Consider the following 17894-nt stretch of genomic DNA (forward strand, 5'->3'; position numbering starts at 1 on the left):
TGTGTAATGAAAGTCAGCTATGTCTCCTCTTCTTGAGGGTAATGGCCTAATGAAGGAGAGGTCCTGTAGTGCCCTGTATTGTAGTATCCCTTGTTCCCCAGGACCTGCTGCTCCTGGGAATGTCTGCAGTGTGTGTTGTCTGTGCTCTGCTGTTGTGTCCTGACTGCTTTATCCTCCAGGCCAGCCATCTGCAGAGGCTCTGCCTGTCTGTTGTAGGTTGTGTTTGGTCCCTGGCCCAAATGTGGTGTATTTTAACTAGGTGTGCTCTGGTCTATTTGTGAAATAGGAAATGTCACCACTGCCACTGGAACCAAGGCCTTGGCAAATTTGTGTTGGGAGTGTGGCATTGGCAGGGGTTTGGGCCAGCCTTCTTGGGGGAGATCCCCACCATGCTGGGACTCAGACAAGTATGACTGGGAAGGGTGTTTCCACTAGGGTGCAGGAGACAGGGCTTGGTGTAAGCAAGTTAGGGAACAAGTTCCCTGGGTACTGCACTGGTTCCCACAGGTAGCCCTGTGCTTATGCTGAGTGGTGAGTGAAGGAAATGGCTCTACCAGCTCCTTTATTCCTGGAGAGGTCTCTCTGTGAAGGCTGCCTCTTTGCCGCATGGTCAAAGATAAACTAACCTCCCTATTATGTGCCCCGTGTTCTCATTAGATCGCTGTTTCCACACTGTATGTCCATAGGCTGTTTGTCCTTCCTTTCCTCCGGGAAGTAGTCCCAATGTCCTCCAAGCTTTCCCAGAACCAAACACACTAACCTTTAACACTCCAGGCTTTAAGTCCCATTGGTTGTAAGAACTCATGAAATTCAGGCCTTCTCACATTCCAAGCCAATTGCTATGGGGATTAGTTTTCCCTGTGTGTTAGTCTCTTGCCCTTCCCTGGGACTCTGGCTCCCTCCTTACTGCAACAGCCACAATCCATTTCTCTCCCAAGCTGAATCTCCACACTTCCTACCTTCTTTTATGTGGCCTCTTTTCTACCTTTAGTTGTGGAGCATTATCAGTCTTCAGATTGATTTCTGGGGTGTTTAACGACATATGATAGCTATGTCATTGTGTTCATGGGACATGGTGAGCTGAGGGGACTGCTACTCTGTTGTCATCTTCCCCTCTCAGATTGTTCCTTTTTCTTAATGTAGGTTTTTGACCACTATAAACTTACACTGGAACTGCTTTTGTTGCATCCCCTAAGATTTGGTAGGTTGTATTTTCACTTGTCTCCAGGTATTTTGTTTGACCAATTGATAGTTCAGTAGCATGTTTAGTCTTCACACATACATCATTTTTCTCGTTTTTTTTTCCCTTGTATTTTACACCATCAGAAAAGATACTTGATACGATTGAAAACTTCTTAAATTTATTAATATTTGTTTTATAGCCTAACATATGATCTATACTGGAAAATGTTCCCTGTTCATTTGCAAATGTCTATTCATGTGGTCTGTTTTCTTTTTGATTTTCTGTCTAGATGACCTATCTACTGATGAAAATGGGGAGATATACCCTATTATTGCTATTTCTACCTTTAAGTCTTAACATTTGCTTTATATATTTAGTTGCTCCTAATTTAGGTGCGTAATTGTTGGGTTGATCCCTTTATCATTATATAATGAGCTTGTCACTTATTACAATCTTTCTCTTCAAGTATATTTTGTCTAATAAGCATAGCTAGATCAGCTTTTGGTTTCCACTGGTAACTTCTTCCTTCTCTTCACTTCTGAGCTAATGTGTGTCCTTAGAGCTGTAGTGTTTCTAGTAGGCAAGCAGATCATTGGGTCTTGTTTTTTTAATCCATCCAGCTATTCTATGTATTTTGAATGGAGAATTCATTTATATTTAATTATTGATGGGGAAGGCCTTACTATCATTCTTATTTGTTCTCTGGCTGTTTTATAGTTCTCTTGTTCTTGCTCTCTTGCTGTCTTGTGAGTGTAGAGATTCATTTTATTCTATTCTCGTTAACTTTTGTGCATCTATTACAGGTTCTGCTGTGTGAGCACCATGAGTCTTACATAGAACATCTTTATATATATCAGTCTGATGCTAACAAATTTTACCCTCCTACAAAAACTACCCTTTTACTCCTTTATTTGATGTCCAAATTTAAGTCTTTTTAGTATGAACAATTATAGTTTTACAACCTTTGTCTTTCAAACTTTATACTAGATTTATAAATGATGGAACCACCAGCATCACATTAGAGTACAGTGATTTTAAGTATATACTTTGGCCAGTGAGATTTATATTTTCACGTTTTGTATTGACTAATGCCTTTTCATTTCAGTTTGAGTCCCATTAATATTCCTTGTAAGGCTTGTCTAATGGTGATGACTTCCTTCAGCTTTTGCTTATCTGGAAGACTCTCACTTTTAATTCTGAAGGACAGTTTTCTGGGTGTTCTTGGTTGGCAGTCTTAAAGTTTCCTCCTTGTTGTGATATTGCACCAGGGGATGGGGTTAATGATGAGATTGTGCCATAGCTTCTCTTGCTCACTCCAGTGTGTGTGTGTGTGTGTGTGTGTGTGTTCTCATTTACCTGATGTGTAAGAGTCACTTGGCTGGTGTCTGGATTTCTTTCAGAGGGAATAGTTTTGTACATATCTGTATGTTCAGTGTGTCCATGGGAGAAGGTGAATTCAGGAGCCTATCTCACTACCTTCTGTTGGAACCGATACATATATTTTAGTATTTTACCTCCTCACATAAAATGTTTGGAATAGCAGTTAATGAAGAGTTCTCTATCAGTAATTAACATGGAAAAATTTTTCATAGACATTAGCACAGATCTTTTTGAATAGGTCTTTTGATCTTTTTTGAAGAGGACAGCAGGTACTAAACAATGATCAAGTGATCAGACAATGCAATGAACTGATCAAGATACCATATCAGCTAGTCTGGCATCAGCCTCTAGCTGTACTTTGGGTTAATCACCTTTCACAAAATGGATCCAACTCCTTCCTAACAAGGGGACTGGGTGACAGGATATGAATCTAAGTGCAAATCTACTGTTAAATATAAAAGAGACTCAAGTTGTGAATTACTAACATTTTTAGATATGATAATACAGTTCTATTTAGTGTGGTGGTTGACCTGTCATTACTCTTACTGAAAATAAGGTATTCACCAGAGGAATCTGGGTGTATTTAAAAGTTTCAGTATATGGGGTGCCTGGGTGGCTCAGTTGGTTAAGCGTCCAACTCCGGCTCAGGTCATGATCTCGCGGTCCGTGAGTTCGAGCCCCGCGTCAGACTCTGTGCTGGCAGCTCAGAGCCTGGAGCCTGTTTCAGGTTCTGTGTCTCCCTCTCTCTCTGTCCCTCCCCTGTTCATGCTCTGTCTCTGTCTCAAAAATAAATAAACGTTAAAATAAAAAAAAAAAGTTTCAGTATATGTGGAAGTAGCATATTACTACAAAGATCATTTCCTTTTCATCTTCAGAATCACTTATAGGAATCACTATAGAAAATTTAAAATGCACTTTGTTAATTTAAACTTTGTACTATTTAACAGTTAGGATGGACCAAATAGGTCTAATTTAAGACATTTACCTGAGTTTGGTAAACCTGTGGACTAATTATACAAAAATTCTCTTAAAATGGCTTAAAAATATTACCTCATTAAAGACTTACATAAATGTAAATGTGTCCCATGGGAAACAACACAGCAATTCTGATAACTGTACCTAAGAAAATGCCTGCTTTGAATACTGTTAGAAAATGCAAAAATTTAAGGAAAACTTTTACCATATAAAAATAATCTCATTTTTTTATCTTAATCATATACTTTAAGTAAAAACGATATAAAAGACCTTAAATAAAATTTGGGTAATTGGAATAAGCACATTAATGTAAAAAACACAAACTCCAAATTTCCTATAGTCACATATTTAAATGTATCTAATTTCCAAGTACAGATGCCTGATAGAATACTCCCTGGTGTGCCAGATATGGTGCTGTGATACCCAAGGCCAGCTGTACACAAAAATGGTGTTTCTGAGAGAAAGGGCATGTTTTATCAGGCACTCTTCAGAGTGCTCTACTTACATGGCTGTTAAAACCTTTAATTCTGCCAGCTTTTTCGACACTGAGATGACTGTAGACAATAGCCTCCTGATGGATACTGTAGGATATATATATACTATTTAACATGACTACCAGCAGCCCTGGCTTTAGAGCCAATTCCACAGGCACATACTTAGACCAAGTTACAGGATATATATTGTTTACTAATTTTTTTTTTTTTTTTTACTGCCTAAAATGTTTCTTAGTAAGTCTGGAATTATATGTATGGGTAGTAGTTTAGGTACCTTTAAACCTGTTTATGGGTTCACTGTCAGAACTGTGAATTATAGACACACGGGAGACAGGGACCATCCCTTGGATTCCTTCTACATATGCTTCACTGTCCAGCACAGTGGTATTCAAATAATTGGTACATTAATTCAATAAATATTTACCAAGACTTCTTTAGGTCTTCGATTTTGACATTCTTATAGAAGCAAGCCAATTTTGAAAGATTTCTAGGCAGTGAAAATTTAATAAGTGAAAGACACTTGCCATTACTGATCATAATTCAGAAAGGTTGAATTAAGGTTAGAAGTGGTGGGTGTTCTGAAACTGCCCACGTATATGATGTGGAATCCAAGGTTAGGACTCCAAGGATACAACTGAAGCAAAGTAGGAGAGAATATGAGGGATTGGGTTAGATTTGAAAATAAAATCTGGGGGCGCCTGGGTGGCGCAGTCGGTTAAGCGTCCGACTTCAGCCAGGTCACGATCTCGCGGTCCGGGAGTTCGAGCCCCACATCGGGCTCTGTGCTGACTGCTCAGAGCCTGGAGCCTGTTTCCGATTCTGTGTCTCCCTCTCTCTCTGCCCCTCCCCCGTTCATATTCTGTCTCTCTCTGTCCCAAAAATAAACGTTGAAAAAAGAAAAAAAAATTTTTTTTGAAAATAAAATGTTTTTGTAGAAATTACAGTGATAAAATTATGAGGAAATATTGGGGAAGGAGATAAAGTAACATTAAAAAAAATAAAACGCTTCCAATATAATAAAGTAGAATCCTAGTAAGTTTGAGAAAACTGTTGTTTAATTCACTGACCTCTTTTGATCAGAATTTTTACCATTCCATAAACTCTCAACTGTAACTAAATTACTGCACTTTACTGACAATGTTTTGTGAAAATGCGAGCAAAAACTTCTTGGATTCTTTTAGTCTGAACAACCGAGAAATTAAAAGATCCCATCCTTAGATTTATATAATTGATTTTCTTAAAAAAATAAGTTCAGTTATGACAATATTTATCTGGAAACAGCAGCCTCCAGCAGCAAACTAACAATTGGAATAACCACAATGTCATTATGAGTCATAGTGAAACAAGCCTGCACACTTTTTGTATCTGAGTAACAAATCAGACAAGAGTGAAAAACCTCAACTATGGGGAAGGCAAATAGAGGATCTACATCAAAACAAAGTTCAAAAGGCAAAACCATAAATATTAGAACAATGCTTCAAAAGTCAACTGCTATCACAGGGAAAACATTTATGAAAGCAATTCAGAAAATAAATGAACATAGATCTTTAAAATATAGAACTCTAAATACTGATATATTTGGGATACTCTACAGTGCCCAGTTAATAGCTATAAATATTGTTTTCCTCAGGTATTTCTAGATGCTGTAGAAATCTATTGGATTTATTGTTAAAAATTTTTTCTCAATTGTGAAAAATTAAAATCAGTTCTTCAACCTTTAGAAAGAAAAAAGAAAATCTCTTCACTATAATACAGCATGAAAATAGGGTATCTGCTTGCCACATCATGTGTTTTTTTTTTAAAGAAACTATGGTCAGAATCCATTTCACACAATCTTTAAAACAGGTAACTAAATGCCAAGTTTTTCTTTTCAGGCCAGCCACAAAACTTGAGGGAATGGATCCCAGACATATATGTACATGACAGAGCAGGCTGCTGTTTGAGCCAGCCAGTTTTACTATCATTTCCAGGGGTCAGCAATCTATGGCCCATGGACTCAATGTGGCCTGGCCTGTTTGTGCATGGCCCTGAGCTAAGAACAATTTTTAACTTTTTAAAGGGTTGTAAACAAAGCAAACAAAGGAATATGTGACAACTGTACATGGTCTACAAAACTTAAAATATTTACGATCTGGCCTTTTACAGAAAAAGCTTGCAGACCTTTCATTTATACCAATGTTGTACAGAATTCAGACAGTGCAATTACAATTCCAATGTTCATTTATTCTGACCCAGAATGCAGCAACGTCCTAAAGAGGTCTTCTTGATGTCATTTGTTAGAATTCCTTTTCTCTTTTTTCTTCATCTTCATCATCATTAAAGTTCATCCTACAATAATGTAAAAGTGATTGAAAGAAAAAAGTATGAATTTACATTAAAATGTTAGTTTATAGTACTTTATCTTTTAAAAAATATTTAATGGATCACCATATGAAATATACCTTGCCTAAATGTAACAATGGAAAGGAAAAGGGATATCTCTTAGTTCTTACCTGCTCATGCAGATACTATCAATTACAGTTTTACAGTCATATTTTGGTACCTTTCTAAACTGAATTTCAATTCTGATATTCTGGCTATGACTAATAACATTTTCTGTTTCAAATGCTTTTTTTTTTTGTTTTTTAAATTTTTTTAATGTTTATTTCTGAGACAGAGAGACAGAGCATGAGTGGGGGAGGGGCAGAAAAAGAGGGGGACACAGAATCTGAAGCAGGCTCCAGGTTCTGAGCTGTCAGCACAGAGCCTGACGCGGGGCTCGAACTCACAGACTGTGAAATCATGACCTGAGCCAAAGCTGGACGCTCAACTGACTGAGCCACCCAGGTGCCCCTCAAATGTTTAACTTAAGATAAAAGTCACACTTTAAAACCTCTTGAGGAAGTGAAAATAAATCAAAACACCAGAAAAACATTTTTGTTCCCTAAACCCAAGGAAATAATTGTAACCATCTCTTTCCTATCTTTTAGATTTGGATAAAATGTAACCCTTGATATAGGATGTAAGGCTTTTTATACTGGAGTGTGCAGTTCTAATATGGTTCTATAAAGCCAGACATCTCTAGCCCTCTCCAGAATATGCGCTGGTTCTTTTGTTGTTCTTTCACCTTATAGGGAAACAATCCAAGAAACTTCTATGTGATTTTATTAAGTTCCACTCAGAAAGCATTCCAGCATTCACGGACTCTTTGGTCTGTTTGTATGTCCTAGAATGACAATGACTTAAAAAAGAAAAAATGAACACTTCTTCCAAAGAATAGCAGAGGTTGCACTGTTTGACTGATAAAATTCTAGGAGGGGCTGAAATGAGTATGGGTTCTGATACATCCTGACTATACCAAAAGAAAATCTGCTATGCAAAGTATGTTACGAGGCTCCAGTGTATTTATTCCTAACAAGTCAATACTTTATTTACATTTTAACAAAATCTAAATAATTTATGGCCATAGTTCACTATGTTTTAAATGGTTGTACTTGTGCAAATTTCTGCACTTTTCAATATACAGAGGTTACATTCTGATTGTCCTATTTTTGAATTAAGAAACTTCAACTTTACTATTTTTTGAAGCTTCCATTGTACCTGTTTATTGATAAATATAAGGTACAGTATAAAGCTGGCTGAAGTCAGCTCTAGATTTAGTCCTTACCTTATCTCTCTTTCCATGATTTTGAAGATTTTTCAATTTTTCATATATTAAGGTAGCAATCTCTTTTGCATCTCTGGTATCTATTTGCTCTCCCCAAATGTTTCTCTAAAATAAAAAACATTCTTCTTATAATCTTTTAGGTGTCTAATCAAAACATGACATTTGCATCTAAGAAACTTGATTATTCCTTAAAGTTCTAAATGTTTAAAACTCAAATTTCTTCAAGGAAATAATGCTACAAAGCAGTTAACTCATAATTTACTTAAATATGATACTGTTATGAACACATTTAAAGTATTTCCTTGGAAAAAATGCATTGCCAGCTCTAACTAATCTAATCTAATTCAAAACAACTAAAATATAAAGAAAAGCCATCCCCCAGAGGACTCAAATCATTCTAATCTTATACATATGTCATTGGCACAGTTAAAATCCTGACCAACTACAACACTAGAAAGTAATGTGTATCTCCTGGTTTTCATCTGCCCACAGTAGGAAGGTGGCTGAAAAGCAGTGAAGGGGGCAGGTCAATATATCAAGCTTTACTTTGGATCTGGAGTCATTTGCTTCCTGCTTCCTAGTGGGAACTCCACACTATCTGTTAAGATCTTGCTTTTGTGTGTACCTGCCCACCTGGTTTGTACTGCTGTTAACTGCAATCACTATTCTGCTTTGGTTTTCAAATCTGGTCTGGTCTTCTGGATGCCACCTGTCTCGGTTTGTACAGGGATATTTTGGTGTCTAATGTCCTCGGGGCTCCTCTAGACACATGGTAACATCATCTTTTCAAAGAGCTCCTTCTATGGCCAGATAGAAGCTGTGACTGCTCATTATACTGATACTTTGCTTACATCATTCTACCTGAGACCCCTACTTATGCTACCCATTTCTCAGCTATTCTGAGAATTAGAAAGCAGAGCTAGTGATTCCAAAGGGATGAAGTGAATTCAGATCCTGATATAAGCTCCTTTACTCTCACTGAGATGTTTACCCTAGCCTGTTCTTAAGACAGAATTAGCCTCTTGGACCAATCAAAGTCCTTCACTGAAACATCTAGTTGACAATTCTAAAATCCATCTAATTTCTTTAACTCTATTTTAAAATATAATTTCCAATACATGTTAAGCTGATATTCCTTCTCAAAAAATATATTTATTTGAAATGTTTTACCATAAAACATGAATACATGGCAAATCCTTATTTATTTAATTACAATTCTATTGTCAAAAATATCATTCTTTTACTCAGGAAGATAGCAAAAGTCATGAGTATTTTCAGTTAGCAATTACAGTGGTTGAAAGATATATGCATTTATATAAATGATAGTAGAGGTTATCGCCTGAGTTTTAAGATCCATTGGTAAATGTCTAATTTTCTTTTTGGGGAAAAAAAAAAAGCATATTGTCAGTGGCCCAAAGAAGGGAGTTGTGATCAAGCCATGGACCCAACTTTTATTTTGCAGTCTAAACCACTAATAAATATTCCTCAAGACAAATGTTCAGGTATTAGTCTACTTCAAAACTATGATAGTATTCTTTTAATTTTTTCCTTTCCTGGAAAAAATAATAATAAAGGTAATATGTTAATTGTATAAAAGTAGAAAATATAGAACTTCACAGAATATAATTATGTTGACTTCTCCACTCAGAAAAAACTACTCTAGTATCCTGCTATGTGTCTTTAGTAGTTTCTGTAATTCACTAGTATAAAAATTTTAAGGAGTGGATCATATCAACTTTGAGACAGAAAAACCTTTGAAAATCACTTGATGTATATGTGAAAAGAAGCTTCAGTAATATGCAATAAAATAAAACATGACAAAGGGAGGAGAAGCTAATGAAAACCTTCACACTAGTAACAAACCTTTTCAACTGGGTCTGCTAAAAGAAAGGCACATACGGGAACGCCAAATACATACCTTTGCTTTTTCGTAGGGATAAAATTTAACAGTTGGATAGGCTCTGATACCAGCTTTCTGGCATGTTTGAGCATAAGCCTGACAGTCTACTTTTCCAGCTTTCACTTTTCCTTTAATCATCTGAAAAGAGAGAAGTGGGGTTTGCCATTCACTGTGGCATAAACTATTTTGGCAACCACAAGGCAACATGATACTAAAATTTTCACATCTTTGTAATAATAAAGACTTATTTCAAAAACTTAAGTTTTAATCCTTTCCATAATAATAAGATTGCTTCCAAATTTTTTAGTGGCTCTTATCAAGAAAAACTCCTTCCTGGTCCCCATACCTTGTCCATCACACCACAAACTCCCGATTCTGTCAAACGCCTTCTCCCATTCTCTGGTCTCACCTGCTGAGGTAACACTCTTCATTTTGCAGAAGGCCGTCGACACCTACATTCTCCAGTTCCTCTCTGTCAGGTGTCTTACATGCTCTTTGGGGTATGTGCATGTGGTCAAAACAGGATTCTTTTCTTAATTGTACTGGTTCCTCTAGCTACCTCCTTGCTTCTCTTTTTGAGGTTAGTCTTTCATTGCTTTTCCTCCCTCATCATCTCATTTATCAACAGATTTTAGTCTAGCTTCTGTTTTTACTGCTCCCTCCACTGAAACTGCTGTAAGTTCTGCAGTGACTACTTGACCAAACTGAATGGACACTTTTCAATCTTAATGGGTACCTGACATCGCTAAACATGCCTTTCTTTTTTCTTTCTTGGCATCTATCGCTATTCTCTCTTGGCTTTCTTACTCTTCAGGCTGTACTATCTCATTTCTAGCATTGGGACCTCTTTCTACACCTGCCTCTCAAATTATAGTATTTAATCACAGTTGCATCTATGGTGAACACTTTTTTCACTGTGAGCAATCTCCCAAGGGAGATTTTATATATAAATGTGCCGAGATGTGCTGCTCAGCCCAACCTCCCCTGATTTCACACTCACCTATGTACTGGCCTGGTTCAACTAAACAAGCATCCTGCGCAGATGATTTCTAACACAGGTCCTTTCCCTTTACCTACTCTTCCTTCTGTCCTACTATTCCCTCATTCAAGCCAGGAACTAGGGCCATCTTAGACTTCTTTCTCTGTCACACTTACCATAATTAATTGGACATTAAGTCCTATTCTCTTATCTCTTTTACATTTGTCCCATTCTTTCTATCACCATTACCTTCATCCCGGTTCAGATAACATCTCTCACTTCAGGACAATTAAAATACCTTTGCTGCCTCTAGTTTTGTGGCCAATGCCGGCTTACTCAAGAGGGGTTAGGGCAGCAGCAAAGCTGCATGCAGAAACACACTTATACTGAAGGTCAGAGAAATTTACAAAATGTTTATCTTTAACATTAGTTGACTTGTATCTTCAATTGCTTATAAAGGAACACCATATTGTTTCTGGTGCTCTCATATCGTTCTCTGGCCTTGCTGGCCTGTGTACAGTTCCATCCAAAGTGCTCTTTCTAAAATGTAAAATGGATCCTACCATATCCAATAGTTTTTCCCTAGTGCTTATACAGAACTTATTCTGAACAATATGAAATCACAAAGAAAGAGGACCAAACCTTCTCCTCCTCAATTATTTACTAAGCCTGAGTTTTTGCCATTCCCCTTCTGTCTTTACACTCTGATAGTCTGGACCAACAGTGAAGTTGACCGAACATGCACCACTCTCTTGCATCCCTGCATCTCTGCAAATACTGTCCTCTCTAGCCAAACTCCTGGTCATGTGCCAGACTCCTGGTCATGTTGTAATTCTCATCTCAAATCCCAAGTTTTCGGTGGAGCCTTTTGTCTTTTCCTGGCAAGATTCTTTCTTCCTCCCATGTCCTTGCTCCCCTCTCATTTCACTAGAGCAATGATCCTGCTGTATTAAATGTATTTATTTGCATGTTATCTTCCCACTAGAATAAAACCTCAGACATGTAACTTTTGTCTTTCAATTTCTATAGCTCTAGTACTTACCGTAATGCTTCTCACCTAGTGCTTAGGATTTGTTGAATGATCTTTTTCATATTTAATAACTTTCTGGCATATCCAAGATATAGGTGTGTTATAAAATATATAACTAAGCTAAGTTTTTCAGTATACAAGGGAATGAAAACATTTTGTTAGAATTACTGGAGAAAAAGGAAGCACAAGAGGAAAAGAAGATCAATTAAGCAGGAAAGATGAAGAACTTATTTGAAGGATGATCCAATAACAAATAATCTTTCATGACACCTAGGAGCTTTTAAGTCCCTTTGCTAAAAAATCCTGATGGGTTAGGATTGTCAGCCTTTGCTTCAGACTGGTGAAACTGGAGCTTTCTCATTCTAAGTGAGTGTTTTGTAGCCCAGGCAAAGCTCCCTGAAGCAAGAATGCAAACAATCTGGATTAGGTCATTAACAGGATGATGGGGACAGAAACAAGAAAAAATTAGACTGTATTCTGTTTATGCATTCAGTTAAATTTTATAAGCATTTCCTGAGTTAGACTCAGATAAGACCTGTACCTTGCCCTCAAGAAGCTCCAGTCTTATGGAGGAGATAGATATCTAAATATTTATTCACTGTGTAAGTACACCAAATGGAGTACAAGACATCAAAGTGACACTGAGAAGGACAGAGAATACAGAAGTGCCAATGTAGCTGGATTTTGTAGGATAAGGAGAGAAAGATCCAGATGACTAATAACGAAAAGGCATTTTAGAGAGAGGGAACAGTATCTGCTCAGCAAACCTGGAGTATTTTGCTGTGTCTGAACTGTGAGGTGTGGGGTGGTGACAAAGATAAAGCTGAAGAGGTAGGAAGGGTCCCACCAGAGACCTGCAATCAAGGTTGTAAGTCAAGAAACTTGGCTAACGGGAAGCCAGAGAAGGCAGTATTTTAGAAAGATCAGCAGGGCAGGGGCGCCTGGGTGGCGCAGTCGGTTAAGCGTCCGACTTCAGCCAGGTCACGATCTCGCGGTCCGTGAGTTCGAGCCCTGCGTCAGGCTCTGGGCTGATGGCTCAGAGCCTGGAGCCTGCTTCCGATTCTGTGTCTCCCTCTCTCTCTGCCCCTCCCCCGTTCATGCTCTGTCTCTCTCTGTCCCAAAAATAAATAAACGTTGAAAAAAAAAATTAAAAAAAAAAAAAAAAGAAAGATCAGCAGGGCAGAACTGAATAAGGCAGACTGGCAATGTGAGACTCATTAAAAGGCACACATGAGAAGTCTGGAAGAGATGAAGAGGGCTTGAAGAGAAAGGCTAGCAGAGGGCATGACGAGGAGATGACAGATTTGAAAGGCACTTAAGAGGCAGGACCGGATCTAGTGATGGGCTGGTGGGCAGCAGAGTAATGGTGGAGGAAGGAAATAGGGAATAAGCAAGAGAAATGAGTTGTCTCTAATGGTTAGATGATGTCATCCATCAAGATAGAGATGTTAGCCAAAAGTATTAATAAAGAAGGAAGAAATCTACCACAAAGATGATACTCATAGAAATGAAATGGGATTTTTAAAAAATTCACAGGAAACTTCTTAGAAAAAAAGAATCATATATACCTTTACCTAATTATTTTATCTAATTTTTAAATAATCTAATTTTTAAAACATGCATGTAACTACAACTTACTTATATAGATAGACAAGACTTACCCTAGCCAAAAGCTCAAACTCTGGAGCAAAATTTTGGCAAGGTCCACACCAAGGAGCATAGAAATCAACCACCCAGTGATTTTTCCCTTGTATAACTTTTTCATTGAAAGTCTGAGGCGTTAGATCTATGGATGCTTGAGGTAAAAATCTGTGGCAAGGGATCAAAATTACTTTTCATTATATGAAACCAAGGAAAACATCTAAAATATAGCAAAAGTTTCTAAGTTAAAACTGACTTCAAAGAATGACTATAAAGCACAACCCTATCTTGGTAAATTATAATTCTTTACTAAGTAGTTTAAAATGTGAGAGCCTTAAAAAACTTACAGTAAATTTAACTGCAGACATAAGACGAAGGTAAACAGCACTGAATCTATTTTATGCAATGATGCATATTTTTAATTACTCACCCTAGACCCCAAATCCTCAGGGAATAAGCATCTCTATTCCAACCATTGTAACTACTGAAAGAAGAGCAAATATGAAAGTTGTAAATACTATTTTCTATTATTGGATATGTTCAGAAAACAATCTCATTGCAGCAGTTTAAAAGTTTGACTACTTAGCATCTCTCTTCTCAGTTACACCTAGCTACAAACGCTGCTTACATAGCTTCTCAAATACATTTTTCTCTAGTCTTGATGTTTTTTTGTGCTCCAGGTAGTCCTAAATGTTTAGCTGCCTGCTGGACATCTCCTATAGGAGCACGGGAATGGTGAAACTCAAAATGTCTGAGACTTCAGTTTCTGAACATTTACTCTGGTTATTATGTCTATCAAATTCCTACGTACTTTTTAAGACCCATGTCAAAAGCCACCTCATAAATGCAGCCTTTCGTGATTTCCTCTCATAGTTGTGATCCTTTCCTTCTTTGAAATTCATGGTCTGTTTTTACTTTTCAAAGAATATTCCTTATATTCTGCCTTGCACTAGAGTTGTCTACCTCAAATACCATGTGGTGTTGTAGAAACAAGTATGGGCACTGACACAGACCTGGGCTGAAACCCCAAGCAGCAGTGTGACTTGGGAAAGTTAATGAAGGTCTGTGGATCAGTTTACTCATCTGTAATAGTAGGAAAGGGTAGTAATTCTTATTTCTCAGGGTATATGTGAGGACCAGTGGAAATAATGTGAGCAAAGGATCAAGTACAGTACCTGAAACCAAACACTGACTTAATAAATGTTAGTGCTTCCTCTCTTTGTCTTCCTCTATACTGGAGTGCCAGCTTCATGAACATTGGGACTGTTCAATTCTTTTTTTTTCATCTTCTGAGGTTCTCCTTAGCACACTATCTTAAAACATGGTGGACTCCCCAAAAATGTTTGTTGGGTTAACTTTTATTTAGTTAAGATAAACAAATAAATAAGCTTTAAAAAAAAAAGTTATTTATCTCTACACCCAACATGGGGCTTGAAGTCATGACCCCAAGATCAAGAGTTACATGCTCTTCTGGCGAAGCCTCTAAGATAACTTTTAAATTTTAACTGTCTAAATAAGTGGTTATAATAAATGTCTTTAAATTTTAGGCAACACTTACTGATACTGAAAAGCTTTATTTGATTTTTGGGGAAAAAATCTTATCTCAGGGTATCTCCGAACATTTTCTTGGGCACAAAAAGAATGATACTGTTGGCAGTCTATACTGCCTACATTGATCAGTCCAGTTAATGTCTATAAAAGAGAAAAAGGAGAGATAAAATAGATCAAAGTGATTACAATAAAACTACCTCCATAACTATGTTTACAATAGAAAAATCATCATTTTGAGATGGTTCTTATATTATTTACCAGTGATTTTCACCAAATAAAAATGGGTAAGGGTTTAAAACATAACAGAATATATATAGTAATGAACTGAAAATGTAATGTTGCAGTTAAGACCTTACTACAATTACTGCAGATTAAATAACAGATTTTGTACCTTATGGGGGGAAATGAAGTATTTCTAAAACTTAAGTGTTAGAAACCAGGAGCTAATGAAGACCTCTGCAATGGTATTTCAAAGAGTTATTTTTCAAATAGAGACATGCATTGCAGCACACTGACTCATGCCTGAATTTAAAAATTTTACTGAGAAGAGCACAAAATTGTATTATCTTAAATGTTAAATACTAGAAATCACTTTTAACTCTTCCGTTTGTTCATTTTTTCTTAGAAATATAAAAGTTGATTTCATTTTCCATTCTCATATTGAAATAACTTTTCCTCAATCTTTCATGATTTATAACACTATGTCTATTTGTAGGAAATCTTAAAATTCCAAATGTTTTACTGATCAAAGCTATTTTTTAAGTCCCACAATATTGTGAAGAAACTGTATTGTTAAGCTCTAAAAATAAAGGAGCAGAAAAATTTTAATAGAAAATAAAGGGATCTTTGGGTTGACTTTGGCAGAAATTTGGTCAGATACATACCAAACAAGTGACACAGGAAAAAGTAAGGGTAGATTATTCTATACCATTCACCTATCAGACAGAAACAGTTGAAATCTAAGTGGTGTAATTAAAGCTATTGAGAGTGATAATCTAGAGGTAGGTTCATCTCCGTTTTAAAACAATTCTGTTAAATACACATTAATGCTAAATGTTAAGATTTAAATAAACTACTGTACTATACCCGGGCCATTCTTTTCCACTCTGGCATTAGAACTTGACATGGATGACACCATGGAGAGTAGAAATCAACCATCCAGACTTCATCATGTTTTCTTTGTTTAACTAGTTCACTGAAAGTGGTGGGTGTCAGGGAGATCACTGAAGGATTCATAAGATCCTAAAGAGAATTTAACTTTCATTATAACTGATATAAAAAGGTATTGATACATTCTTGGCAAACTGTTATCACTTAGAAAAGTTCCTGGCTTATTTTTGTTTCTGTTCTTAATTTTAGAGAGAGCACAAGTGGGGGAGAGGGGCAGAGGGAGAGCCAGAATCCTAAGAAGTCTCTATGCTCAGCGTGGAGACCAACACGGGGCCCGATCCCACAACCCTGGGATCATGACCTGAGCTGAGATCAAGAGTCGGATGCTCAACCGAGACACACAGAAGCCCCCCAAAATTCCTGTTTCTGAAGAATCAAAATATACTTATTTATATTTAAAATACAATCTAAAGTGAATTATTTTAAAAAGGACAAATGATTCCTAATTAATTTAGACTTTGCCCATTAATCTTCTGAAATCAAGGTATATTTTCTTACTATTATGTACCATTAAAATCATCTTAGGTAGGGAAAAGAGGCAACTGTATTTAAGGTGATAGGAGATGGGACAAAAAGCTTAGAGGTGCCTAGATGTCTACAAAGGCCATATAGTTCTATTCTAGAACCAATGAGTGGTTTGGAAATAACCCTCTAATTATTACTGAAAAGCCTACTATTCTATTTTCCTGACAGTCTGAATGGATATACTGCACAACTTCCCTAACAGCTCACTTGCTCCAAATACTGTTTTAACAAAGCTTTAGTCTACAATGATGGGGTAATATTAACAAAAGTGTTAGCTTCACTGGGGAAATAATAATAAATAATACAGCACAAAATGAAAAACTATTTAAAAAAAATTTAGGGGCCCCTGGGTGGCTCAGTTGGTTAAATGTCCAACTCTTGATCTTGGCCCAGGTCATGACCTCATGGTTCAAGAGATCAAGCCCTGCCTCAGGCTCTGCCATGACAGCATGGGGCCTGCTTGGGATTCTTTCTCTTCTTCTCTGCCCCTCCCTCACTTGCTCGCTGTTTCAAAATAATGATTTAAATTACCTCTACAATTGACAATACTATAAATTAAATTAATTTAAAATACCTCTATGAATTCCAAGATCTGTTCAGCAGAGTGATGTCCTTCATATTCATGAACGTTGGACTGGTTGAATACCACTGTTGTTGGATAAGCCTGAATGTTATACTGTTAGGAATGAGAATACAAATGAAAGATTTTATGCATTTTACCTATTGGTTTCAAATTCATAACCAGCTTGCTTTTAAGTAACAACATTTAAAAAGTCCATTGCTAAATTGCTGGGTTATTGCAAAATTTTAGCCTGGCCAAATTTGGCAAAGAAAATGGATTTACAGTTGCACTGATAAATTACCCTTTTTATAGCTACTCCATTAGCCACAGAATCCACGGGCAATGAAACACTGAAAAGTGAGCAAGGCTAATTATGAGTGTGGGCCCTTTTGACTCCTGAACCAAGAGGATAAGGCTGTAAAGAGCAGGCTAATCTCTGGCTTGAGTCTTTTTGAAACCATAATACTCCAATTTGTCTAGAAGAAAATAAAGGAAGCAAAGGAGCAAGGATATAATGTGTATACAACCATATTTTAAGGAATTGTGACTCATTTCCTAAGAATATGGTCATCTTTTATTCATCATTCAAGGTAGTTTTTATAGTACAAAATACTGTAAGTTCCTCCTCAGAGTAACATCAACACTGGCCCAGGAAGCATTTCTTCGAAGTTTTAACTTTTCTAAAAGTTAACAAGGCTATCTTGTGAATTTACTATAGCTAAACTTTGCATCCTTAAAGTTGATAAGCACTCAGTAGAAAATTGGAATTTTCTGAAATTGACTAGGATTCAAAAATAATTTTAGGAAAAACAATGGAAATATTTATCAAAATTTGTAAAATGAGTGTAAATTCAAATA

At 36.7% G+C, this 17894-nt stretch overlaps 1 protein-coding gene across 3 annotated transcripts in view; it reads right to left on the reverse strand.

Moving 5' to 3' along the window:
• Nucleotides 1–5069: 5069 nt before the first annotated feature.
• DNAJC10 (DnaJ heat shock protein family (Hsp40) member C10) overlaps nucleotides 5070–17894 on the reverse strand; it is a 52479-nt gene continuing 39654 nt past the window's right edge. For all 3 annotated transcript variants that reach the window (XM_047084107.1, XM_047084105.1, XM_047084106.1), the window contains exons 16-23: nucleotides 17049–17150; nucleotides 15866–16021; nucleotides 14787–14920; nucleotides 13659–13712; nucleotides 13249–13396; nucleotides 9597–9716; nucleotides 7679–7783; nucleotides 5070–6360 (exon numbers count right to left, since the gene is read on the reverse strand). In XM_047084107.1, coding sequence (XP_046940063.1) covers nucleotides 6349–6360; nucleotides 7679–7783; nucleotides 9597–9716; nucleotides 13249–13396; nucleotides 13659–13712; nucleotides 14787–14920; nucleotides 15866–16021; nucleotides 17049–17150 — 831 coding nt within the window. In that variant the 3' untranslated portion in view covers nucleotides 5070–6348. The remainder of the gene's footprint in view (nucleotides 6361–7678; nucleotides 7784–9596; nucleotides 9717–13248; nucleotides 13397–13658; nucleotides 13713–14786; nucleotides 14921–15865; nucleotides 16022–17048; nucleotides 17151–17894) is intronic.

This window comes from Lynx rufus, unplaced genomic scaffold (genome assembly GCF_022079265.1).
Source record: "Lynx rufus isolate CCGP_SWC_20201006 ecotype Redwood Valley unplaced genomic scaffold, mLynRuf1.p SCAF_2, whole genome shotgun sequence".
NCBI classification, from domain to species: Eukaryota; Metazoa; Chordata; class Mammalia; order Carnivora; family Felidae; genus Lynx; species Lynx rufus.